General features: G+C 43.8%; 1 protein-coding gene across 1 annotated transcript in view; it reads right to left on the bottom strand.

The window, feature by feature from the left end:
• Positions 1-26,595, bottom strand: part of LOC112106848 (calcium-transporting ATPase type 2C member 2) — a 45,723-nt gene extending 19,128 nt beyond the window's left edge. Inside the window, exons 1-12 of the mRNA XM_024200310.1 lie at positions 26,497-26,595; positions 11,165-11,272; positions 9,359-9,475; positions 7,183-7,272; positions 6,811-6,846; positions 6,640-6,701; positions 4,293-4,401; positions 4,056-4,205; positions 3,879-3,947; positions 3,338-3,413; positions 3,055-3,121; positions 481-605 (exon numbers count right to left, since the gene is read on the bottom strand). Of these exons, the coding sequence (XP_024056078.1) occupies positions 481-605; positions 3,055-3,121; positions 3,338-3,413; positions 3,879-3,947; positions 4,056-4,205; positions 4,293-4,401; positions 6,640-6,701; positions 6,811-6,846; positions 7,183-7,272; positions 9,359-9,475; positions 11,165-11,272; positions 26,497-26,595 (1,108 nt within the window). The remainder of the gene's footprint in view (positions 1-480; positions 606-3,054; positions 3,122-3,337; positions 3,414-3,878; positions 3,948-4,055; positions 4,206-4,292; positions 4,402-6,639; positions 6,702-6,810; positions 6,847-7,182; positions 7,273-9,358; positions 9,476-11,164; positions 11,273-26,496) is intronic.
• Between the last annotated feature and the right edge of the window lie 297 nt (positions 26,596-26,892).

The following is a 26,892-nucleotide window of genomic DNA, read 5'->3' as shown; positions in this document are numbered from 1 at the left end:
CTATGCCATTGTGCCAGTTGCTCTAGTGAAGGGGCAGCAGCTGCCTTCCAACCAGGTACAGGACAGGAGAAGCATATGGACCAACAGAGTGGGACGGAAGTGAAGAGGCAGGCCTGGGTCCATGAGCAAGATAGGTAGGTCTTAGGAGGAGAGAACAGCTGGTCAGGGACAGCCAATTCCATGGAAAGAAAGGGTTACAACAGCACATTAGCCTTTTGATCTCGGCAGTGTCCCTGGTATACCACTTTAGTGGCCCTTGGGACTAAAGGAAGAGGATGAAGAACATGGTGGGGGGTAAAGAGGAAGAGAGACAATTTTAAAGAATTTGGGTTATGGGGTTGCTCCAGCCCTTGGTTCAAATCACAACACCAGTCCCCTGGGTTATCTAAGCAAGCTAGTAGCCAATTTAGTTGCAGATTTGTATAGACTGGACAGATGAATACATGGCTTTGTTTTTGGTGTGACCATCATCAGCCTTACCTAGAGTTTCTACTATGGGCAGCTTCTTCACAATCACTCTTTTCTTGGCCATCCTTAGAACGCCCAGCACCAGCGTCACCGTGACCACAATGGGCAGCCCCTCTGGGATGGCAGCCACGGCCAGGCTGGGTTGCAGTATAACAAAAGATTAGGTTTCCAGTTACAATGTGTTACACCACAAGGCGCTGCACCCAAGCATACACTCAAACATGGCAAATAAGCATTTCCAGAAGGCATGAATGTCCTCTTGAATATGACGGTCTGGAATGGAAATCTTGTGACTGTTGAATATTAACAACTCGAATTCCCAATACATAATGGACAATAATCCTCTACATGTCCTTCTCCATTTAAATGAGTCCGAACAGTGAGCACAATTTTGAACATTGCCAGGGATAGTTCAATTCCTTACATCTGGGAATTTGGGATTTTTAATCTCTGAAGATGAAGGTTCAACCTTGCTTGGCAGCATGTTCAATCATACCCACTGACCTCCTCTCCTTGATGCATCAAAGCTATTCTCGGAGAGTTAATTCTATTCTGAGCAGCCTGGACTCCCAAATGATCTCTTGGTGCCACAGGCTATGTCTACACTACAGCCGGGATCAACGCTCTGAGATCGATCCACCGGCAGTTGATTTAGCAGGTCTAGTGAAGACCCGCCAAACTGACAGCAGATTGCTCTACAGTCGACCCCTGTACTCTATCCACGATGAGAAGAGTAAGGTAAGTCAACGGGAGAGTTTCTCCCATCAACCCCCCATGGTGTAGACCACGCGGTAACTCGACCTAAGGTACGTTGACTTCAGCTACGTTATTCACGTAGCTGGAGTTGCGTAGCGTAGGTTGACTTACCGCAGTAGTGTAGACATAGCCCTAGTAAACCAGACTGGCGTCTGGCACTGTGCACAGTTATGCCAGAGAAAATACAAACTGACAATCATTTTATAACCCTCTGTTGTTCTGTAGGCAGGTACGAATGGGTCATAAAGGATATCTGCTGTTATAAGGCAATAAATGTTTATATTAAGCATAAAAACTAACTCAGGATTAAAACATAGGTTAAGGCAAACATTTTCAAAAGTGACTACTGATTTTAATTGCCTGAATTTCCGGGTGTCAAATTGCAGACAACTCGGGCAGGCTCAGTTTCCTGGGGTGATTAGTACTAAGGCTGGCCAGAAAGCAACAATTCCATTTTGTGGAAAATGTTGGAACTTTGAAATTTGTTTTCATTTAGATAAGGAGTGAAACTGAGACCTTTGGAAATTTTTTCACAAAAAAATGAGAGCAAAAGACCCCAGAATAGCCAATAAACCGGTGGTCAGACCACTGGCTTGGGATGTAGTAGACCCAGATTCAGCCCCAACTGGAGCCAGTTGGAGCTTTGTGTCTCAGCACCTTTGAAATTCTTAGTCAAGAAATGCTGACAAACTCTTTTCTCCTTTGTCATCAATGTCCCCCTAGCCATTGTGAGTATGAAACCGAACTACTTTAGTTTCTTCCATGCTGACCTCCATCCATATTTTTATTTCCACACAGTGCTAGTTAATGAATAATCTTAGAGCTATGGCAACACTTAAGGATACATTTTCCAAATATTACTCAAACAGATGGTTTATAGTATTTGATTAAGGGGTTGTGCATGTATTTCCATGTGTCACGTACAAATGTACCATTCCTGGCTTTATAAACACATCAGAGAAGGGCGAATATTTGCAGATGTAATATTCCTCTTAATTGATAGCATAGACACAAGACTAGAACAATGGCCATACTGGGTCAGACCTATGGTCTATCTAGGCCAGTATCCTGTCTCTGACAGTGGCCAGTGCCAGATGCTTCAGAGAGAATGAACAGAACAAGGCAATTTTGAGTGGTTCATCCCCTGTCATCCAGTCCCATCTTCTGGCAGTTGGAGGTTTAGGGACAACCAGAACACGGGGTTGTATCCCTGATCATCTTGGCTGAATAGCCATCGATGGGCATATCCTCCATGAACTTATCTAATTCTTTGTTGAACCCAGTTATACTTTTGGTCTTCACAATATCCCCTAGCAACGAGTTCCACAGGTTGACTGTACATTGTGTGAAGAAGTGCTTTCTTGTGTTTGTTTTAAAATTGCTGCCTACTAAGACGTTGCAGGACTTTTATGGCAGGGATTGAGGTGGGGAAGGCTATGCTTATGAGGATGTCTTCCAAGGCACTGCTCAGTGGAAATATGTTCATGGCAGAATTTGGACATTAGTGAAATTATGCACCAGTCTGTTTCCCCCCAAAATAATATAAAATAAAAATAAAATAAAACCTCAAGCTTTCTTTTGTTCCTTCATTTGCCATTAAATGAATAGTAAGGTCAGATTCTACATTCACTGAAATCAATGGTAAAACTCCCATTGGCTTCTGTGGTGCAGAACCAAGACACATATTAAGAGACTAACACAAGTATTGAGTTTTTCCCCCCCCCCCCACAGAAAGAAGTGCCCTCCATTGTCTCAAGCAACCTCTTAAATGCAACCACTCAGTGGGACATGTTTCACTTTAATAATAAAAGAGTTCTTTCCAATTCTCACCTCACTCCAATAGTGAACATACTGAGAAGATGCTTTCCTTGCAACCAGCCAATCAGCATTATTAAACCTAGGAGAGGGGAGGATAAGCCAGTTGAAAAATGGAAGTTAAGGATCTGTGAGGGATTTCAAGAGATTTCTCATCTCAAGGCGTCGCAGGCCAGACACTCAAAAACGGAGGCACTCTACATGAAAGGGCCCTTTCGAAAAAGTTGCTCCAGGGACACGGGAATACATTCATAATGGAATGCATCATAGTTTATACAGAGCATTCGGGCAAACTCACCAATGATGCAAAAGGAGAAAAGGGTAAGTTGTTTCCCCAGTTTATCCATGCTTTTCTGTAGAGGCGTTTTAGGGGTCTGGAAATGTGAAGAGGAAAAAAAACAAAATTGGTTTCTGTTATGTAAAATGAGGTGCGTGAGTAGAATAAGTGACAAGAAATACAGCCATAATTATTATCACTGGAGCAACCCTAAACTGAGATCGGGGGCTTATTGTGCAGGCACTGTACACCATATACACAGTGAGAGAAAAATGCCCATTAAAGGGTTTATAATCTCAATAGACAAGACAGAAGCATTAGTCAGTTCACAGATGGAGACCTGAGGCATAGAAAGAATAAGTGACATGCCCAAGGTCACCAAAGTTTGTGGACTTGAACCCAGCTCTCTTAAATCCTACTGCAATGCCTGTAGCTCATGACCACCCTCCCTACAAACAGCCCTTTGACCTCCAGTATTTGAGTAACAATATGGAGACTCGGGTCCCACGACAGTACCACACAGCTCTGTACCAAGAAAACAAACAGAATTCTTGTCCCTTACCTCTTCCGCTTGCATCAGTTTAAACACCTCTCCAAACTGTGAGTTTTCGCCAGTTCCGATAACTATCCCCTGGGTTAGGAAAATAGCAATGAGAATCATGCAAAATACTGACCTTACTTAAAAGCTTCTCTAGCTATTATCTAGAGGTGGATGATATGGAGAGTATATAGGACTCACTTTTCCCTTCCCATATCGCACCAGTGTTCCCATGAAAACAACATTACTCAGCGTTGTTAGGTCTCCAGCTTCCAGTAAGGGATCATCTGTCTTACTGCAAGGCTCAGCTTCTCCAGTAAAACTGGATTCGTCCACCAACAGGTCTGTAACCTAATTAAAAATGTAACTCCGTGGAGCCTTTATCACAATATAGACGAGAAAACCGATATTATCATTTATGTGTGAGCTGGTGTTTACCTCTATCAGTCTGATATCTGCAGGAACCCTGTCTCCAATAGAAAGACACACAATGTCTCCTGGGACCAGGTCTCGGGCGAGAAGATGCTGCAGTTTTCCTTCCCTTATGCTGCATTGCATTGAGAAAATGATACTATTTAAATAGGCCAAACAGCATGCTAGGCAAATATAAGGAGCAGGTCCTTGCCCCAGAGATATTCTGATCTAAATAAGAGTTTATCATCTAACTAAGAATGAGGAAAGGAGATTATATTCCTACCCCAAATTTAGTTTTAATGCACAAACACATGGGTGGATTATAGAAGCTTTAGATTTCAGTAATAATGTACATTTAACCTGAATATCCTGAATTGGAGTGCTTTCCCCCCTGTTTGAACTTTAAAGACTGCTTACAGGCTGATCCAAGGGACTATCATACTTGGCAAGCTGTTTAAAGGTAGAATTACTGAATTGGTGTTTTTCTATGTTGTTGTACTAAATGTTCACCTTTGAAAAGATTAGGTGCCTACTCTGTGAAATTCATTGGAGGAACTAGGCAAAGGTATCCAGAGTATTTGTAAGGTACAAAGTTCTAGGACCATTGAAGTAGAAAAGGTCACGCCTCGTTTTTGACACAATAATTATAACCTCAACATGAACCATTTATTTGTATTGGTCATGACAGAGCTGATTTTCAAAGTATGAAAGACACAAGTATGATGTTACACTCCATATGCTTTATGAATGTGAATGATGTAGTAACTGGAATATGCTTTATGCAAAAGGTCTCTTGTAAGGTATCATTACAAAGGTTATAACCTACTGAATATATTCATCCTATTTGTATGAATGTATCATTCTTGTATCTGAAGCTAGAAATATGAAGTATAACTCTGGGGTCCTATTGTAATTATGCAAAGTGTTGGCCATGAATGGTGGTTTAAAATCTTGATGGCTCCCATTGACTAGGACAATTGGTTGTAAATGGCTGTTTATTTGCAAACCTTCCAGGGTACGTGCGGGCCAGCCCTTTAGAAAATGGAGACTAGGGGTCTCACAGGACATGTGAACACGTCACATGATACTGGAACCCATCTTAAACTTGGTGCTTTTCCATTTAGAAGGAGGGGTGGGGACCCAGAGAGACAAAGGATTCCCGCCTTGTGCCAAAGCTATAAAGGGGGGTGGAGCAGAACAAGGGTGGTCCCAGTCATGAGAAAGTCTTGCTTTTCACCTAAAATGCCTGCTGGAACTAACGAGGACTGTACCAGGGGAAAGGACTGGGCCCAGACTAGGAAGGAGTCTAGTCTGTGAAAGAAGCTTATTGGAACATCTCTGAGGGTGAGATTTACTTGGGTGTATGCAAATTCCTAATATGCACACCAATGAGCCAGGTTCTTCAGTCCATTAGAGTTGCTTTTTGTGAGTCTCCCAGGGCAAAGGTACCCTAATGCCAGAGAATATGGCCAGTGGGGGATTCTCCCTGTACTGGGGAATCATCAGATAGTGTAAACGTGCTGTAGTGACTCCTTTGCCAGTCCCTCCAGCTTCCAGTTTAGGGGGGTTGCATCCAAGGAAAAGGGGACATGTCTGGGCCATCCTTACACTTCAGGAATTTCCAGATGATGGATTTATCCTTGGGGGAAGGGGGGGGTTCGCTGGCAGCTGGTACAATTCAGTACATATGAATTACAGACAGCAGTGGTGCAAAGATGGTACGGGTGGGGGGGGATTAGTTCAAGGATTCAGTCACAGGGCCAAAAAAGGAAATGAAAATGAGATAGATGTGTATAAAATAGGATGAGAAATCCTACTTTTTCCCCTAGGGCACGTTAGTGGGGGTTGGGAAGCCTAACAAATATGGTAGGATCATTTCTCAGCCCATCAGGCACAAATGCCAACCTGGGATTGATGGTTATTTACATATGCTCACTGGCAAAAATTTGTTTACTGCACAACTCAGAAACCAATATTTGACTTGCAGGTGTAGCTGGACTCTCAGTCTTATTGACTGAAGCTAGCTCGTCCCTTGGATCACATGTAAGGAACCTTTGGCTAGTCACATATAAACCCTATGCTAATCACCGGGGCTCAAACCCAGGGACGTAAGCACCGAAACACGAACTACAGCCATCTCTGATGAAGGAGAATTCCTGCAACTGTGAACACCAGGGCAAGTCATAAGAGGGGGATATAATCGCATGTACTAAGGCAATGTATTACCAACTGGACACCCGTAAAATGCCCCATCCAAAGACAGTTATCAGCAATTCATTACATGCACAAGCATCAGAATTGTTGCCTTCATTATCTGGCTTTTCCCCCACAACCTGAACTAAAAGAAAATGAATACCTATGCATGACTTACCAGTTGCATTCTGGGGGGACTAGTTTGTTGAGCTCTTCCAAAGATTTTTCAGAGCGATACTCCTTATGAGAGAGCAGCATAAAACTAAGTTACCAAAGCAGGATTACTCCAAATGGGCCATAAACTGAGATGCAGAGCTCTGCTGCAAAGTTAAGGATTCTTAGGACATACCTGAATGAAGGCCACTGTAACCACAATTAGTACTGCCTAAGGAGAAAGAGGTATTAAATTCATAGGCATATTAACTGCAGCTAATGCAGTGCTTGCATTACAGGCGATTCTGAGATTCTAAGGCCAGAAGGGACCACTGTGAGCATCTAAGTCTGACCACAAGCCATAGAACTTCCCCAAAATAATTCCTAGAGCAGCTGTTTTAGAAAAAACATCCAATCTCAATTTAAAAATTGCCAGTGATGGAGAATCCTCCATAAACCTGATCCACTGATTAATTACGCTCACTGTTAAAACTGTACGCCTTATTTCCTGTCTGAATTTGTCTAGCTTCAATTTCCAGGTGATTCCACTTCCAGGTGAATAACTTACCACTGCAATACTCACAGCATCCTCATATTCTTTAGTAATTACACTTACTAAAGCAGAAGCCAGCAGCAATAGAATGAGTGGATTCTTAAACTAAAAATAAAATAAAATAAAATAAGAGATTTTGGTTTTGGTTCAAAAAAACATTTTAAAAAAATAAGGCTAATTAGTTCCCTGTTAGTGACACATTTTAATGATGGACTTCTTTACAAATAAGAAGAAACATGTAATTGAGATAAAGAATTCCTTTAATTAGTGCTACTGCATCATTCTTGCAAATCAATAGGAACTGTTGGATGCTCGGGTCATTTGAAAATCTGGCCACTTATTTAGGCATCTAAATATGGATTTGTGAAAATTTTGACCTCACTTAGTAACCACTGGAAGTGATGTAATTGAGTTAAGTAAGATAAAGAAAAGAAACTCTTCCCGCCCCCCATGGGTTACGAGCTCTGGTGGATACACCTTAGAGGAATTCGGGCTTGAGCCAGCTCTCATTGAAGTCAATCGTGAAACTCAAGTCCTTAGTTCCCATTCTTAACAAAAGATTGGGCATAGATGCATAAAATACAGTAAGTGAAAGGAGCCAGGCCATTGTGAAATTTAAAAATGCATGTTACGGGTCATTCAAATTTATGAGTGTGAATTGTGTACTCCAACAAGTAACACTTTCAAGGAGACTGAAGGGTTGTTAGAGAGCATGACTGTACTAAAAAATCCATTCTGTACCCTCAAAAGAAAATCCCTTGTTAAAAGGGTCAAGCAGGTGAGGGGCAAAGCACCAATGTGTCATTTTTAATTAGGTGCAAAGAATGCTTTAGAAACAAGCTTAGAAAATTTACTGATGGTTACATGAAGATGCTTAAAGGACACTGAATAAGTAGGAGGGGGGTGAAATCAGTGAAACAAAAATGAACCCTTAAATAAAATAAACAAAATTTACAATCCTTAGGATCCATCTAAAGTGAAACCAAAGACAAAACTGATTAGTAAGAAAAAATCAAAACAATAAATCTCTATCAAAATATAATCCCTGTTCTGGTAAAATCTCCAAGGCACAGACGAAAGTTACATTCAGCTTGTGAGATCCGTTAATACACATGAGATTCCATGTGCACCTAATGAAGGATAACTCAGCCTAGGAAGAATAAGATTAAAGACACCACCCCTATAGTTTGTTTCTTACATTATTTGAATCACTTGATCTTCAAAGTGATATCGCAATATTGCATATATTACACTAGCACAAGAGCTGAAGTTAACTTTCATCTGAGCTTTAAACTTCATCCTTTCTTGCTGAAGATTTAGTGCTCATCAGTTTCATTCACTGAAATGTGTCGTAACTGAAATCAGAATATGTCCCAGTTATCACTTTCTTTATACAACCTGTCATTCTTTTATCACTGGCCTGAGAAGGAAATGAATATTGTTATTCAATAACAATATTGTTATTGTTTTGCAGCTGGTGCAAAGAATGGTAAGGCTCTTGATTTATACACAGGGTACAGCCTCTTAAGAAAAGGGTTGTTCTTTAAATCTATCTCCATGTAATACAAATATGGACCATGATCTTGCAATGATTTCCCCCCAGGCTCAGTGGGTCCCTGTGTCTCTGAAGAGCTCATTGCTGGATTGGGGCTGTGAAAGTGAAATGAATTATATTAAAGAAATAGAATAAATTAAAGAATCCTGTATGTACCTTTAAGTAGAAATGAGAAATGCTGCAATCCAGGTGTCAGGAAAGCAGACATTAACTGTTAATCAATTGCTCCACTTAAGGGCGATTGGTGACGCATTAGCCTTAGATCGATAAGAGTTAATAAGGAAGCAGGATATGCATATTGTGCCCCAGGCAAATTTTACAATTTTGCTCTCTCTGTCCCTTTGTTTAGTTCGCACCCTTTTATCTGTATAAATAAGACTGTTTGAATCTTGCATGGTGCTCACATTAGCTGAGTGTTATTAGCAGAGCACTGTGCTAATAAAACAGAGTGGTCTGACAAACTGAGTCCTGAGTCGAACTTTGGCAGGGCCATAGAAAGCCATACAATTTCTAATATATGGAAGTGCTCAGATCCAATCAGAACAGATTTTCTCACTGTTGAGTACTACCGCATACCTCAGAAATTTGAAACCGCCTTTTAATGGGCTGCACCATAGCTACACATGTAATCCTTACCTGGTCTAGATATTTCTTCCATATTGGTTCTGTATTATCTACTATAAACTCATTCCAGCCATGTGTTATTCTGCGTTGTAGCACAGAAAATTCCGAGAGTCCAGCTTGTAAATCAACCTGGCGGGAGGTTAAAATCAGTGTAAAATGATCCAGGAAAACTGCAACATGCAATCAAGCTGCATTCAAAATAATAAATAAATTTGGCCAGAAGTGCAGATCTAATATTTGACCAAGTCTTACAGCTTTCACTTATCTGTGTGGGGTGTACAACACTGACCAAATAACCAGAACGATCAGACATGAAAAACAACAATAAAAGAGAACCACTCCTTTTGTACCAACTACAAATCTTTGGAAGCTACTATCATAGATCCAGCAGAGGGAGTACAAATTCATTAACAAATCCTATTTCCAGTAGGGTGACCAGACAGCAAGTGTGAAAAATCGGGATGGGGTTGGGGGTAATAGGAGCCCATATAAAAAAAAAGCCCCAAATATCGGGACCGTCCCTATGAAATCGGGACATCTGGTCACCCTAATTTCCAGATTTGTGATGCCATTTGATGAATGACAAATTAAAAATCAACTAAGAAAATAACTAACTTCTAGGTTCAGTAGAAACACAAGAAAAAATAGTCAATGTTTTGCCAAATAAAAAAAGAACAAATAAACATGGAAATAAATTGTGTCTGCAAGTTTGAGAGATGGCAGCAGTGGAGAACAAACTAAACATTAAAAACTAGATAAAATACTCAGTACTACAATATTCCCTGGTCCCTAGCTTTAGCAGATCAGCATTTCCTAGATTTCTATCCTCCAGCATATTCTTCCCATACATATATGATCATGTATATATTCCTTACAGCATATTATTAGTTTTTCCCCATTGCAAACTGTAATATAAATTGAGTATTTAAAATATTCCTCCAGAGGCAGAATGCAATCCAATGTTCCTTCCAGGGCGGTGTATATGTGTGCCTTCCCCCACATCATCTCTTACACATGGCTATGTGTAAATCACATGATCCAGGCCCAGTGAAAGCCCTATGTGATGTTTCAGGGAATCATCTATGGTTCTAGAGCCATGACATGCATATCATTGATTTAGATGCTAGGAATGCTGTGGGACTAAGGGAAGAAAATGGGGCCATATGAGTGTAAACTGGGTATATTGGACATGAATGAATTTAGGCTAGAAATTAGAAGGTAATTCCTAACCATCATGGAGCAGCTCCCAATAGGAGTAGTGGGGGCAAACCCCCTGACAAGTTTTAAGATGGAGCTTGACAAATTTATGAAAGGGATTACATGACAGGGTTGCTTGCAATAACCAGGGACTGGACTTGATGACACAGCAGGTCCCTTCCAGTCCTGTGTCCTACATACACTAAGATTTTATGACGAGTTTGCTTGAACTGAGCTGGGACAGAGTGTCACACCTGAAGAGCTGTGCATCTTGCATGTAAGTTTGCAGAACTGTGCTAAATCCTCTACCCGTTGGTGATGGACCAAGAGCAGTTAGTTGTCTGCGCTGTGCTGTGTGTCATTTGCGGTTCAGAAGTTCACTTAACTCACCGTCATCACTGATCAGAACAAAGTAAATCAATTATTCAACTGTTAAGTCTCAGAAAGCCACCCAAATGGAAAGGACAGATCTGAACCCCACCAGATGCATGAGGAAGTTTGCATCTAAAACTAGACATGAATTTCGCAGGTTGGCCCCCTCTCTGAGTAAAATAATGTGGGATATTGGGGTGAGTCCGTATTTCCACAAAGTGCGGTTATCCATTATGTAATGAGCCTTACATGTAAACTTTTTGCCAAGTCTTCTTTATGGCATTTGCAAGCTTCTTTGGGGGGCGGAGCGGTCACTTCTTTCTCTTGTTCAATTGCTGTCAGCGCCCGTTCATCTCTCTGAGTAATACAGATAAAGCAACTGTTAAGGAAGAAGAACTTAGCTAGTACAGTCATTTCATTAGTTTTTTGGTTCCTCCCTTTATCTGGCCTCTCTCTTTCCTTATCCTTCAGTCATAGAGATCTTCACACTTATCTAACAGTTAAATAATTAACCCTTGCAACCCCTCTCCCCCTCCTGTGCCAGCTACATATTATCAATCTCTGTTTTACAGATGGGGAAAGGCAGAGAGGTTAAATTATTTGTCCAAGACCAAAGAGGTAGTCAGTGTCTGAGTTGGAATGGCTGGTCTGACCACTCCTCTGGGCTGACCATTCAGTCATGCCTATAACTCACAAATTGTTATGCTTCTGAGAGGGGATACAGTCAGCAGCGGCTCCAGGCACCAACGCTCCAAGAACACGCCTGGGGTGGCAAGCCACGGGGGCGCCCTGCCAGTCTCTGCGAGGGCGGCAGTCAGGCAGCCTTCGGCAGCATGCCTGCAGGAGGTCCGCTGGTCTCGCGGATTTGGCGGCAATTCGGCGGTGGGTACGCCGAAGCCGCGGGACCAGCGGACCTCCTGCAGGCAAGCTGCCGAAGGCAGCTTGCCTGCTGTGCTCGGGGCGGCAAAAAAGCTAGAGCTGCCCCTGGATACAGTTCCCGCTTGTACTGTGTGTGTGCGCATGTGTCCATTTTACGTTGGAAGAGGAAACTTATTCTCCAACAGTTCCAGGAAATCAGGCCATGCCACAGGAAGAGGGGAGGAGAAAGAAAGTCTGAGGTAAATACTTTGCTAAATGCTGAGAAAAACAGCCAGCCGCTTGGCAGTAGTTCCAGGGAGGAGTAGCAAGGGTGTTGCACATAATGGGCTGGAAAGGAAAGAGGCAGAAGGTGAACATGGCCAGACCTAGTTCCAGAGTCTTCCCCCCAAATAACCAGAAATCCTTCTTGGTGCAGAAGAGAGAAGCTGTTCCTGGGAAAGAGAGCTGGTGATTTATTTTAGAGTCAGCTCAAATCATGGGGGGAGGGACAGCTCAGTGGTTTGAGCATTGGCCTGCTAAACCCAGGGTTGAGAGTTCAATCCTTGAGGGGGCCACTTAGGGATCTGGGGCAAAATCAGTACTTAGTCCTGCCTAGTGAAGGCAGGGGGCTGGACTCAATGACCTTTCAAGGTCCATTCTAGGAGATAGGATATCTTTATTTATTTATAAAACTCCTTCATGAAGTTCTTGGGAGATGCCTGATGCAAGGAATCGCAAGGCAACCAAGCCAAAAATGGTGTATGTCTGCAGCAATCACTCAGGGAGTGGAGAAGATTGGGGTTTTTTTTCTCCTGGAAGCAGCACCCACCTTCCTAGGAGACTGCCCTCTTTCCATGTGCTTTTTTGGAAAATTAGGTGCAGCTGTTCTGCTTCCTGAGTAAGCTCCTCTGGGTCTTAGCTCAGATGTTGCCTCCCTTCATTAGGGATGCTGGGACATGGATACTACGGATATGGTTCCTGAAGGGTCTGAGCCATTCACATAGTTGGTCCTGTGGACCATAGAAGCACACTGCACCATGTTCATGGAATGGTGTCAGCTCCTGGGACCCAAATCATATTGCTTTTTTGGTTAGCTGTATCTGTTTCTTTGTACTTCTACAGATCCCCAGTCCCTCTGATGTCAGCTTCACTCATTACAGGCTCTGAGTTTTTGGTTAAGCAAAATGTCTGCAGGTGACAAAACATGTTTCATTGGTGCCATCCTGTAGTTTAACAGTGCTAAATATGAGTCTGAATCCACAGCCTTTTTCAGTTGCCACGTTACTATTATAAACACCATTTTCCACCAACCCCTTGGATTGCGGACGAGCTTCTAAACTCAGACTTTACTGCAAACTGCTTAAACTCACATCCACTCAAGTGCAGCCCATTGTCAGATATTACTAGGTTAAGTACACCATGTCTAGCAAAAATAGGTTTGACGTGCACAATCACCTGTTTAGTGTGGTGTCTTAGGCTTTGTCTACACTATGCACCTTTTAGCGACACAGCTGTGCTGCTACAGCCATGCAGCTAAAAGGCACGCAGGGTAGCCGCTGTTTGTCGGATCACCACACCGGCGCTTTTCGTCTGCAAAACTTTTGTCTTTCAGGGTGTGTGTTTTTTTCACACCTCGTCGTTCAGTTGCCAGTGTAGACAAAGCCTCCCAGTAAAGCGATTTCAGAGAAGTGAGAATAAGTCATGAATGAGGGCATAGTTTTTTCCAGGCAACATAAACAAATCTATGCCTACTTTGCTCAAATGGGGCCAATTTTTCCTATGCCACCAACATGGGCTCTTTCGCTCAACTTAGTCTGTATTTTTAGCATATGCAACAAGGCTTGAAAACTTCCTCAAAGCACTGGTAATTTGAGGCCAGTATAAAAAGGTCTATAGGGCTTCTCTTAGATTTTACAATCTCTAAATGACCTCCATGTATCCTTTTCAATATATTTTTCTCAAACACCTTAAGAATCATCATCCTAGTGTCTTTAAACAAAATCCTACCTCGGAGCGAGAGTTCCCCCTGAATCGGTGATAGGGCCTGGGAACATGCTGGCCTGGTCACCCTGGGCTAGTAGCTTTAATCACTTTCTGCAGGTTCTCATCCTGAGCTGCTGCTCTGGAAATCACAGTCCACATGGCCTGTGAGACCCGAGAGTTTTCTTCTAAAACCAAATTGACATGCATAATGGCTAGCTCTGGACTTTGCTCCACGGTACTTTGGCTGAATGCTCTCCAGAGAGTGTCTGACCCCATCGAATCTCTCCCAGGTTTGTATTTGATTTGCAAATCATACATTTGTAAGTGAAAAACTAAGATCTGTATTCTCGGCGGGAGGGAGAAGGGGAAGGGAAGGGCTCTTTTGGCAATAATAAGCGGTTTATAGTCAGTTTCAGCTCACACTGTCTTCTTTGTCGCTTTTTACAGATCCAGACTAACACGGCTACCCCTCTGATACTTGACACCATGCAAGGCACTGCATTTAGCGGTATGGAGTGGAAATCCATCAGCCTCATGAAGAAACTTGCACAAGAACAGACAGATATCATCTTCCTTTCCAAATGCAAACGGATGGACATCATACCAAATGGACTGAAGGTGAAAAATCCATTGCTATTGAACTAACCTCGTTATCTCTAGACTGATTCTTGCCTGCATATTTATGCCTGCCTCTGGAAATTTCCACTACATGCATCTGACGAAGTGGGTATTCACCCACGAAAGCTTATGCTCCAATACGTCTGTTAGTCTATAAGGTGCCACAGGACTCTGTCGCTTTTTCACGTCAATAAAGACGCAAAACTTCTTACACACATGGACTAAGGTCAAAGCCTTCTTCTCTGAGCATATCGACACTCAACTTTTGTTAGCACCTTTGACGCATAAGCCACTTGACCTCCAGTATTTGAGAATGGTCCAGTTTTGACCATACTGCTTTAAGAGGACTGCATCGAGACCCTCCTTGGAGTCATCTGAGGATAACTTGGCACAAGCGATATACTAACTATGATGGCTTTATGCTGCCATAACTTGTGTCGACCCAAGCTTGTAGTGTAGACCTGGCTGTAGTGCTTACTGTCATAGTACCTCAGGACTGGGCAGGGCTGCCCAGAGGGGTGGGGGGGGCAACTGGGGCAATTTGCCCCAGGCCCCGGGTCCCGCAGGGGTCCCCACGAGAATATAGTCTATAGTATTGCAACTTTTTTTTTATGGAAGGGGACCCCGAAATTGCTTTGCCCCAGGTCCAGGGGGCAGTGGAAAGTCCGGCCACTGACTGAGCTGAGTCCATTGCCGAGCGGCACTTTCTCGTAGTATGCCCTGAATTAGGCTAAGAAACCTACAGGGAACTGCAATTGTGTCAGGGTTGCAATAAGCCTGGCCGAGGTGCCTTCGTACCTTACTAGACTCTGTGGTTATTGGGGGTTCTCGTCGGGTTTGCTGTGTCCGCTATCTGCAGAGCTGGAACAGCACACAGAGGGAACACACGCACGCAGCCGAGTGATACCAACATAGGAGCAACCAGAGCACCACACCGGTAGCACTCCCCCTCGGCTGGACAAAGATATCCACTCAGGGATGCATTCTTATACACAGACACAAACAAGTTACATATCACTCCTGACGTATTGAGGTGCAACCCCTCTACGCAGCAAGGTATAACCCCTCTACGTAGTAAGGTGCCGCCTCTCACCTTGTACATGTTGGTTTGAACAAAACAACACTATCCCTCATATTCCCCTTTTGGCCCTGTCATTGGGATGGGTCAGCCTGTTCCTTGTTGTGTGTGGAATGTACAAGTATGCGAATGTTCTGATATCTGGTGTCCAGTACCTTTTAGGTATGTCTCTTTTTGCAGCATCAGCCCTTTCCTTGCCAGCTTCTGTGAGCAGGGCCTGCCTCTGGCTCACAGCTTAACTTTGCTTTATGTTAGCAAAGTTTTGACCATTACTTTAGTTCAGGCCTTAGGCCTCATACTGGGTCTCTGATACCAAGGTTTATATCTCAGGGCTTCCTCTTACTACACAGTGGTGGTTAGGCAATGTCATGTTCATTATTATTAAGTATTATTTGTATTACAGTAGGCTTTAGACACTTTAGTTGAGAACAAGAATCCATTGTGCTGGAAACTACATAAACAAAGTACCTTTACAATCTAAATAGGCACTCCAAACAAAGGGTGGAGGAGGAAACTGAGGCACGGAGAGGGAAAGTGACTTTCTCAGAGTCACACAGCTGATTAATGACAGAGCCAGATATAAAACCCAGGTCACCCGAGTCCCAACCAAGTGCCTTATCTAGATGTTTTATAATCTCTTTTATATTATCTATAATTATAATTCACTCACTCCTTTTAATAATGTGGAAAGATGTCAGACCCTCTGATTTGAAATTTGGACTGAGTTATACATAGAAAGCCATTACATTTTTTATTTTGCGGATATATAAAAGTTATAGGTTTTGCTTAAATAAACTGTATTGTTACAAAGGCACAATTATTAAAATGAGTTCATCTGCATGTCTTGGGACATGCCACTCAGAATGGCTTTGTAAGACAAAGATCACAATGTGGTAGACTAGCATGTAGATACAACCTACTTAAACACAATAAAGAGTGCGTCACTCAAGGAGGGGTTGGCAGGAGAAAATAAAAATTATGAGCGTAACTATTGTTTGGCAAGCTCAAACAGTGCTGCAAGTTACAAAGGAGCGGACATTTAGGCTACAAGTCATTCATAATGTTCTGCACCACCACACCTTACAAAATGTCACATCTTCTTTTAGCTCTCTGGCTGCTGTTGTTTTTGATCTATGATTCATTATAGATCACATTGGGACACAAAGCAAATCTGGAAAGGGTGAGAAAGGCAGAGCTTGCTACGAATCTCAAATGCTCATCTCCTCAACATTCACTAGGGCATATGAAGACTTAGTTTCTGTTTTGGTTAGGTTGTTCATTCTGGAGTATTGTTTGCTTCCTTCTCCTTCCTATATTTAGTTGGGCTAGCTGTTAAACTGTAATTTGGTGAAGTGCAAGTGGGGAGAGTGAGTGATTTGGTCAAACAAGGAACCTTACCAAATGTAAAACTTCATTCTACAAACTAGAATTCCATGGCAAAGTATTTTCCCCCCTGTCTGTGGTGCTGTGTCACTAGTGCCGTTTAATCCTGTTGCCAACTCTTCCACGCTCATTGCGAGTCTCACAATATTTGGTGTTTTTCTTACAGCCCCAGGCCCCGAAGTCCTGTGAAAAAAACAAAAACTCAACTTTTAAATAAAAAAAAAAAAAAAAAAAGAAGTTTCTAGCTTTCATGGTTGCAGAGATAAGCTTGAATGTGAACGCTGATGGTTCTAAAGCCACAAGACACGTAAACTTAAAATATTTTTTTTAAATATATTTAAAAATATTTTTAAGCCAGGCTCATGATTTTGACGGCCTCACTCATGGCTTTTGAATGTTTGCAGCTAGCAACACAGTTGACAGGTCCCACGTACAGAGACCCCCTCACCCCAGCCCGCTTGCACCCCCAATTAGTTAGTTCACCACTGCTGCCACACAGCATATCAAACATATACACACAAACACACGGTGCTCTCTCCCTCTTCCCTTGAGAGAGATTTTAAATGTGTTCCTTCTTGTTCTCATTGTGTTTCCTGACTCTAAAGTAAAGACAGGCAGACTGGAAGTACATGTTCCAGGTCTTCACTCATGCCTTAGGGCAGGGGTCAGCAATGTTTGGCACGCGGCTCGCCAGGGTAAGCACCCTAGCAGCCCGGGCCAATTTATTTACCTGCTGATGCGGCAAGTTCAGCCGATCGTGGCCCCCATTGGCCGCGGTTTGCCGTTCCGGGCCAATGGGGGTGGCGGGAAGCGCGCGGGTGAGGGATGTGCTGGCCGCGGCTTCCCGCCGCCCCCATTGGCCCGGGACGACAAACCGTGGCCAGTGGGGGCCGCGATCGGCCGAACCTGCCGCGTCAGCAGGTAAATAAACTGGCCCGGCCCGCTAGGGTGCTTACCCTGGCAAGCCGCGTGCCAAACGTTGCCGACCCCTGCCTTAGGGTGTGCAGATTACAACCACAAGGAGTTTTTAACCTAAACCCAGACCCGCACAAAGTGCAGTTCCACCCACTCCACTCAGCAACAGGGTGGGACCCTAGAAGCTCAGCTTTGTAAGGTAGCTGCTTATATAGAGTTTCCTGGGTTTCCTCTGAAGGCCTGATTGGGCCTTCAAGCCTCAGCCCTGCTTCATTACTCCACTCTGTAAACCTGTGTGGGAGCTGCAGAAAATGAAGTTAACCCCCAGCTTGCTAGAAAACATTAGGGCCACTGGTCCCTTTCATGCCCTGTTGGGGACAAGCTGTTTTTCTTTTCGTTAAAGGAAGTTAGTGTTTGCCAAAGACCTGGGCACCTGACTAGGAACCAGAATGTATTCATTATAACAATGACTGGTTTCCATGGCAGCATTTTTCTCTTTTGGTATTTCTGGGGGCAAATTCAGAAGGATCAAGGGCAAGATGACCCCTAAAGAGCTAAATGTGTCAGCCAGCAAACTTGTTCCCTTAGAAAATCTTTAATCAAACGCTTAAAGACTATGTAAATAGGCTCTGACTTTTTGTTAATGTGTGATATGCTGTGCTGACCTTTCATTTTGTCTGTTTTAAAATAGCACTCCTTTCCTTCCTGTAATTTTCTTTTAAAGGGCACATATTACCAACTTTACTGACAATGTATAAACATACAGTTGAGTAAGTAAAGAGTGATAACTATGGGCCGTCTTCTACACCTCTGGTGAGAAGTGAATGACTAGCAGGAGAAAGCACATACCCCATTACAGTAGATGCTAAAAAACAAAACAAAACAAAAAAAGCAGGCATATACTGGAATTGTAACTCAGCACTACATTTAGGGCGAAGAACAAAAGCCAACCTATTTCCATTGTCTAATGGACAGGAAACTTAAATTCTGATCCTGCAAACCCATACATGTATATGTAGAGCTGGTAGAAAAATCCAGTTTTGTTTCCATGAAGAACTTGAATCAAATGGTTTTGTTTAACATTTTTTTCAGAAGATTTTGATTTTTTTTTTTAAATGAAAAAACTCAGGACACCATTATTTATTTTGCTTTGAATGGACATTTTCATTTTGTTTTGGGTTTTCAAACACTAGAATTAAACAATTTTTTTTTAAACAAACTGCTTTGTTTCTTTTTTATTTTTTTGTCAAAAAAAATTTAAAAATATTGAAATCAAAATATTTTCAAAAAATATTCCAACTTTCAATAAAATTGCATTTTTTGTTAAAAAACCAAACCGGTTGGAACATTTTGACCCAGTGTGAATGTATGTGCGGAATCCTTACAGTCCTAGAGCTATTTGTAGGAGTGTTTGCAGCACCAGGTCCACGAAGAGGAAACTAAATTAAGAAAAAATCATAGACATGAATAAATTGCAACACAGAGAACGAGCACAACAAGTACAAGGCACAGTCGAATGAAAGGACTGGAAAAACAGACTGAGCAATAGAACTGGTAGGAAAATGGGAAACATTTCATGATGAAATTTTTCCTTTTTTTCCCCCCATCAAAAAATGTCAAGCTTTGACATTTTTTAACGAGTGCTACTGTTTAAGAAGTTCTTCAATGGAAAGGGACAAATTTTCCAATCCAGTTGTGGGAGCAAACATTTAACTGGAGATGCAAGGAATCTGATTTGAACCCTAATTCATTTTGTCAGGTCACATATATTTTAGGTGTAAATTTTGCCTGCAAACAGGGACGACGGACCTTTTGAAAATCCCATCCAAAATGTTGGCCAGTCAACTTTGTCTTGACTTTAATTCAGAAGTATTGATTCAGGGTTTACACTATCATTGCCTAAGGCTTTGGAATTGAAAGATTATATTTGCAAGGCCCAGGTCATTGTTAGTGGCTTTTGTGTGAATGCAGCAAACGATAATTCCAGCCAAAGAGGGCATTTTTCCTTTTAAAAGAGAGGGAAATGCCTCACCTATGTTCACATATAACTCTGCCCATCTGTCTCTATTCTCTCTACAGTATTTACAATGCTCATGCACACAAAGCTATGGGAATCATAGAAATGTAGGGCTGGATGGAACCTTGAGAAGTCATCAAGTCCAGCCCCCAGTACCGAGGTAGACCAAGTAAATCTAGTCCATCCCTGACAGGGGTTTGTCCAACCTGTTCTTAAAAACCTCTAGGGATGGAGCTTCCACAACCTCCCTTGGAAGCCTATTCTAGAGCTTAACTAGCCTTATAGTTGGAAAGTTATTCCTAATATCTAACCTAAATCTCCTTTGCTGCAGAATCTCCCAGGGCTGGATGGTATCCAACAATGCTCACAGAGGAGAGAAAAAGAAGGAAGCAGCAGATTAATGGCATGCTGTTTCCCACTCCAGGAGCTCATCAAAGGTCCCTCCACACGCATACTATATGTTGGGGTCTCTCTATATTTGTAGAGTCATGTTGGAGAGCTAGGGAGCAGCCACTCAATGCATCATACTCTCCTTTGAGCCTCTTCATAAACCTTTAACCCTCCCTCTGACTTTTCTCTCCCTTCCAGCCTGAAAGCGAGGACGGTGGGGACGGGGTAAGCCAGTGGCAGCATGGCTCCCAGCGGACCCCTGGGGATACAAACCATGGTCAGGAGCACCATCCTCTTGCATGGAAGATAGATAGGAAGCAAACCTTGCAGGCCAACCATCCTTCCCTTCCTGGGAGTTTTGCTGCAGTAGGAGACTATGAGACCCATGATAGCTACTGAACAGATTCATCTCCATTTGATATCAAGCACCATCTGTGCGGGGAAAGCACCATTAGAGATGTGTGAAGCTACTATAACACAGCTCAGAAACTGATCTCTACAGTTTGGTTTTAGGGTTTAGAAGAGACCAGCACTTGGTGTTGGTCATGGAGGTTAAAGCTGGACAAACTCCAACCTCTGGGGAACCCTGCCCTCAGCAGGGCCGGCTCCAGGGTGTTTGCCACCCCAAGCAGCCAAAAAAGAGAAAAAAAATTGCGATCTGCGGCACTTCTGCCGCAGCTTCTTCGGCGGCAATTCGGCAGCAGGTCCTTCCCGCCGAGAGGGAGTGAGGGACCCGCCGCCAAAGAGCTGGACATGCCGCCCCCCTCCATGTGCCGCCCCAAGCACCAGCTTGCTACGCTGGTGCCTGGAGCCGGCCCTGGCCCTCAGGTCCCTCAACCAGCCCCAAGTCCCCCAAGCAAAGGGGATATATGTGGAAGAGGGTGCAAGAGAGCAGATCCCAGCAGTTTTAGAGAGAATGAGGTGACTATTGTGAGGAAAGGGTGGGGGAGACAGAAGTTAAAGTGGAGGTTGAACACCCACTGTGTGAACACCCGCTGTCCTTGTCGTCTGCTTGTATTGAAGTTCAAATCGAGGCTATATTAGAGGTTTGATATGAACATAACCCATGAATCTGTGTCCTCCTGTTGTGGCAATGCCATGAATAAGGTCTTGAATTGGCTACTGCCTCTGAGCTCTGCCTAGGCTCCTAGCTTCCATTGAAATCATTGGAGATCCAGGCCTGGGTCCTTTAGCTCAAGCTATCAAAACCCATATTTTTAGCAGTTCTTGCTTCTGTCTCAGCAGCTGACTTGGCTGTGGGTTTCATTACATGAATATTTCAGAGTAATCTACTTTTTACTCTAGTCTAAACTTTCCACTTTCAGATTTCCTGTTTGAATCGTGTTTGTGCCTTAGCTCACATATAATTGTTTTTTGTGTTACTCTAGCCACTGAGATCAGAGCCCCATTTTCCTAGGCACATGTATTTTCAGAAACAAACTCAGATCTGAGATGTTAACAATTTTAAACAGAAGTTTAAACAACAAGACAATTATTATTCCCATTTTAGTGATGAGGCACACAGAAATTAAATGACTTAGAGTGTGATGACATAAGTAGGAACTGAACTTCAGTATACTAGATCCCAGATTAGTGCCTTAACCATTACATCAGGGGTCGGCAACGTTTGGCACGCGGCTTGCCAAGGTAAGCACCCTAGCGGGCCGGGCCAGTTTATTTGCCTGCTGACGTGGCAGGTTCGGCTGATTGCGGCCCCCACTCGCTGCGGTTCGCGGTCCTGGGCCAATGGGGGTGGTGGGAAGCCGCGGCCAGCACATCCCTCGCCCACGCCGCTTCCCGCCGCCCCCATTGGCCCGGGACGGCGAACCGCAGCCAGTGGGGGCCGCGATCGGCCGAACCTGCCGAGTCAGCAGGCAAATAAACTGGCCCGGCCTGCTAAGGTGCTTACCCTGGCGAGCCACGTGCCAAACGTTGCCGACCCCTGCATTACACCATAACAGGCACAGACTTTTTGAACTGGGGCTTAAACTTTTTTAATCCCTCTATTTGTCACTGTAAAAGTGTTTCCAAATAGAAAGTAGACGGCGTATTAGTAAATTACTAGACAATAACAAAAGCAGGGAATTTAGTCTTGAGTTATCACATTGTTTAAATTATGCCATGTTAATGGTTATAATAATAATGATTGTCAATAGCAACAATATAATAAAGTCTTGGAGCACTTGTGTGTGTAGTAAATTAAAACCTTTCTTCCATTTGGATGTAACAACCATATTTGGCATTATGCTTTCAGATTCTCCATGGATTACCACTGAAATTGTTTTGACATGTTAATATCACATCCTAATGGCATTGTGGAAAGGTCTCCAGTTGTACATTTAAATGATTTTAGTATCTTTGTAGACTTGCATTGAAATCATTCTGACATTGTATTTGCATTGTAATGAGGTCTCTGTGGACCTGAATGGAAATCATTTCCCCATTGTTTCAGATTCTTCCCAGGCTTACACTGAAAATGTAGGCCTTTAGGAACATAAGAATGGTAATACTGGGTCTGACCAATGGTCCATCTAGCCCAGTATCCTGTCTTTTAACAGCAGCCAGTTCCAGATGCTTCAGAGGGAATGAACAGAACAGGGCAAATGTCAAGTGATCCATACCCCTGTTATCCGGTCCCAGCTTCAGGTAGGCAGATGTTTAGGGATTCCCAGAGCATGGGGTTGCATCCCTGGCCATCCTGGCTAATAGCCATTGATGGACCTATCCTCCGTTAACTTATCTAATTCTTTTTTTAATCCAATTATACCGTTGGCCTTCACAACATCCCCTGGCAATGAGTTCCACAGGCTGACTGTGCGTAGTGTGAAAAAATACTTCCTTTTATTTTTTTTTAAACCTACTGCCTATTAAATTCATTGGGTGACCCCTGGTTCTTGTGTTATGTGAAGGGGTAAATAACACTTCCTCGTTCACTTTCTCCGCAGCAGTCAAGATTTTATAGACCTCTATCATATCCCCAGGCCTCTCCCTTAGTTGTCTCTTTTCTAAGCTGAACAGTCCCAGTCTTTTTCATCTTTTATATGGAAGCTGTTCCATACTCCTAATCATTTTTGTTGCCCTTCTCTGTACCTTTTCCAATTCTAATATATCATTCTGGAGATGGGGCGACCAGAAACTGCAACAGTATTCAAGGTGTGGGCGTATCATGGATTTACATAGTGGCATTATGATATTTTCTGTCTTATTATCTATTTTTTTCCCTAATACTTCCTAACATTGTTCGCTTTTTTTGACTCCTGCTGCACCCTGAGTGGATGTTTTCAGAGAACTATCCACAATGACTCCAAGATCTCTTTCTGGAGTGGTAACAGCTAATTTAGACCCCATCATTTTGTATGCATTGGTAGGATTATGTTTTCCAATGTGCATTACTTAGCATTTATCAACATTGAATTTCATCTGCCATTTTGTTGCCCAGTCACCCAGTTTTGTGAGATCCCTTTGTAACTCTCACAGTCAGCTTTGGATTTAACTATCTTGTGTAATTCTGCATCATAGAATCAGAGAAGATTAGGATTGAAAGAGTCCTCAGGAGGTCACCTAGTCCAACCCCCTGCTCAAAGCAGAACCAACCCCAACTAAATCATCCGAGCCGGGGCTTAAACTTTGCCACCTCACTGTTTACTCTCTTTTCCAGATCATTTATGAATATGAATACCAGTCCCAGTACAGATCCTTGAGCGATCCTGCTATTTACCTCTCTCCACTGTGTAAACTGATCATTTATTCCTACTCTTTGTTTCCTATCTTTTAACCAGTTACTGATCTGTGAGAAGGCCCACCCTCTTATCCCAGGACTGCTTACTTTGCTTAAGAGCCTTTGGCATGGGACCTGGTCAAAGGCTTTCTGAAGGTCCAAATACACTGTATGCACTGGATCGCCCTTTTTCACATGCTAGTCCACATTGTAGAGGCATATTACAGTGCTATCATGTTCTGCATAGACAAACTGGAATTCAAGGAGATCATGTGCTCACAGAGATCCCAAATATTCATAATTATTTACTATGCTGTAGAGAGAATAGCAGAGCCAGAAGACTGCAAGTTCTAATTCAGAATAAGTTACTGACTGACTATAGTTCCCTGACTGTGGACAAGTGACTGGACCCTCACTCGAATATTGGCCAAATCAGTGGACCGGGGTTTAAAAACTGCATCTACATTCCTCTTTATTGGGTTAACAGATTACCAAAAGAGAGAGATTATTTTGCTGTCTTAAACTCCCATCACAGCAAGATCAGAAATAATTTTTGGCCTCCCAGCCATGTCTCCATTTTACTCTGTGAAGTTGGGCTGTGTATGCCGTAGCATCACACACAGGTGCAGAAAGAGGATGGTCTCGCTCTCCCTCTCTCTGTGTAGCACTAGTGAGGCTACACATATAATACTGCCAGCAGTTTTGGCCAACTTGATACTAGAAAGAAGACAACAAATGGGAAGGAATGAAGAGCAGATTAGAGAGTTGGAGGCAGGGCCGGCTCCAGGCACCAGCAAACCAAGCACATGCTTGGGGCGGCACATTTTCAGGGGTGGCATTCCAGCCAGCCTTTGTTTGTTTTTTGCTTGGGGCGGCAAAAGCCTAGAGCCGGCCTTGGCAGCAGCAGCACGTCCTGCACAGGAGGCACCCTGGGGCCGCTGCGGTTCGTGTCGGGGAGCAGCGCCCACACCTTATGGCCAGGGGGGCTCCGAGCACGGGACACTCGGGCTGGGGGCCACCCCGCGGGGTGCACGGAGCTGCCTGCAGGTGCTGCAGGGTGGCCGCCCTCCCCCCCCCCGCTCTCCGGGGCTCCGCTCCCTCTGGGGCTGCCCTGCTCCAGCTTCTCAGCCCTCTGCCGGGCGGTCCCCCGGCTCTTCCCTCCCGGGTCCCAGCCGGTCCGGGAGGCGGGAGCCCCGACTGGAGGAACCCTGATCTGAGGAGCAGCCCGGGAGTCTCGCTGCTTACCCTGACCCTGCCAGCGCCGGACAGGCTGGAGGCGAGGGGGGAGCGGGCGGAGTCAGCACTGGTGGGGGGGAGCCCAGGGCTGGGGCAGCAGGGGTGTGGGTGGGGAGAGCCCAGGGTTGGGGTGACAGGGGGGTGCGGGTGCGGGGGAGAGCCCAGGGCTGGGGTGGGGGGCAGCCAAAATTTTTTTTGCTTGGGGCAGCAAAAAATCCTAGAGCCAGGCCTGGTTGGAGGGAATAGCTTTTGAAGAAAGATTAAGAATATTATCTGTGATATACAGAGCTTGGACAAATGATGATTAAGGGGCACATAACTGCCAGAAGTATTTGGAAGGTGCAAATGCCAAGGAGGGAAAGCAATGTAGTGTTATAACCAGAAGGAATCAATCCAGGTATGGAAGAAAGGATGAAATCAGATTCCTCTTACCCATGTGAATGGGTCCAAAAGTCAACACCTCACGAGTATGGCAAGGATCAGGATTTGGCTCACACTTTAATAATAATATATGGAGATATACCTATCTCATAGAACTGGAAGGGACCCTGAAAGGTCATTGAGCCTAGCCCCCTGCCTTCACTAGAAGGACCAAGTACTGATTTTTTGCCCCAGATCCCTAAGTGGCCTGCTTAAGGATTGAACTCACCATTCTAGGTTTAGCAGGCCAATGTTCAAACCACTGAGCTATCCCTCCCCCCTTTGTTACTTGAAAATATCCAATCCTGTCATTACTATTAATTCTATTACAATAGACCCTAGAGACCTCAACAGAAATCAGAGCACCCTTGCACTGGACAAACCCATAGTAATAAGAGGCAAGCACAGCCCCAGAGAGCTTACAGAGTGGCTAGAGGAAAAATGTAAGAAAAGAAAGTTGAACATATGGAAAACCACAGAAACCAACAATTTCATTCGCTCCCACTCAGTGGCAAATAGAGGGGCCACCAAAAAATGGATATTTCAGAAATGTTCATTTGGAAGTTCAGACTCATTCACATCTTTGGGCCTTTCCGCTCAGAATACAGGCCTGCATTGTTTAAATCTGTCTGACCCTGAAGTCAGTGCCAACACAATGACGTATGCTGCAAATCTGAGTATAGTTAGCGAAGCCTTGACATGAAGATGAATGTTAATACTTAGGATTGATCACAGAGCTATTCAGCTTGCACACACGTTAATTAACCCACACAACACCCCAGTAGGCAGGTCGGTGTCGTCGTTAATATTATCCTCCATTTTACGTATGATGATAAAACAAAGTAGCACCGCAAAACTGCCATAGCTAATAGAGATGTAATGTTGCCAGCAACGCACAGTAGGCTTAGCCCCATCTACACACCACATTTCATAACTTACAGGCAAGAGGCATAGGGAATCCTTACCTCCCCTTCTGGCTCCCCATTCCCAACTGACTGGTATTTCTGGGCTAAGCGGAAAAGTGACCCTTTCTGGAAGAGTTTGGAGAAGCGTCTTTCTACCATCTTCGCTTTGCCTCAGCAGCAGCAGCTCCTCATTCTGCTGCTGTTGCTTGAATGTCACCTGTTCCTGGCTGTGGCTCGAATTCCCTTGCAAGCCAGGGTTGTAGCTACACAAGAAGGATAGGCAGGTGTTACCTGATGCCTACAGAGGAAGCCACGCCCACTGCCAGCCACAGGTGCCTGGGAGAGGCTGCACACCCTCCTTCACTCTGGCTGCTCAGAGCAGCAGATACCTACTGAGTGCTTAGCTTATTCAACGCCATGCCAAAGGATTCCTATGCGTGCTTAGTCAAAAACATG

The sequence above is a fragment of the Terrapene carolina genome, unplaced genomic scaffold (assembly GCF_002925995.2).
Source record: "Terrapene carolina triunguis isolate 2854851 unplaced genomic scaffold, T_m_triunguis-2.0 Scaffold33891, whole genome shotgun sequence".
Taxonomy (NCBI): Eukaryota; Metazoa; Chordata; order Testudines; family Emydidae; genus Terrapene; species Terrapene triunguis.
Note: the sequence above shows the minus strand (reverse complement) of the source record. Positions and strands in the feature narration are given on the sequence as shown.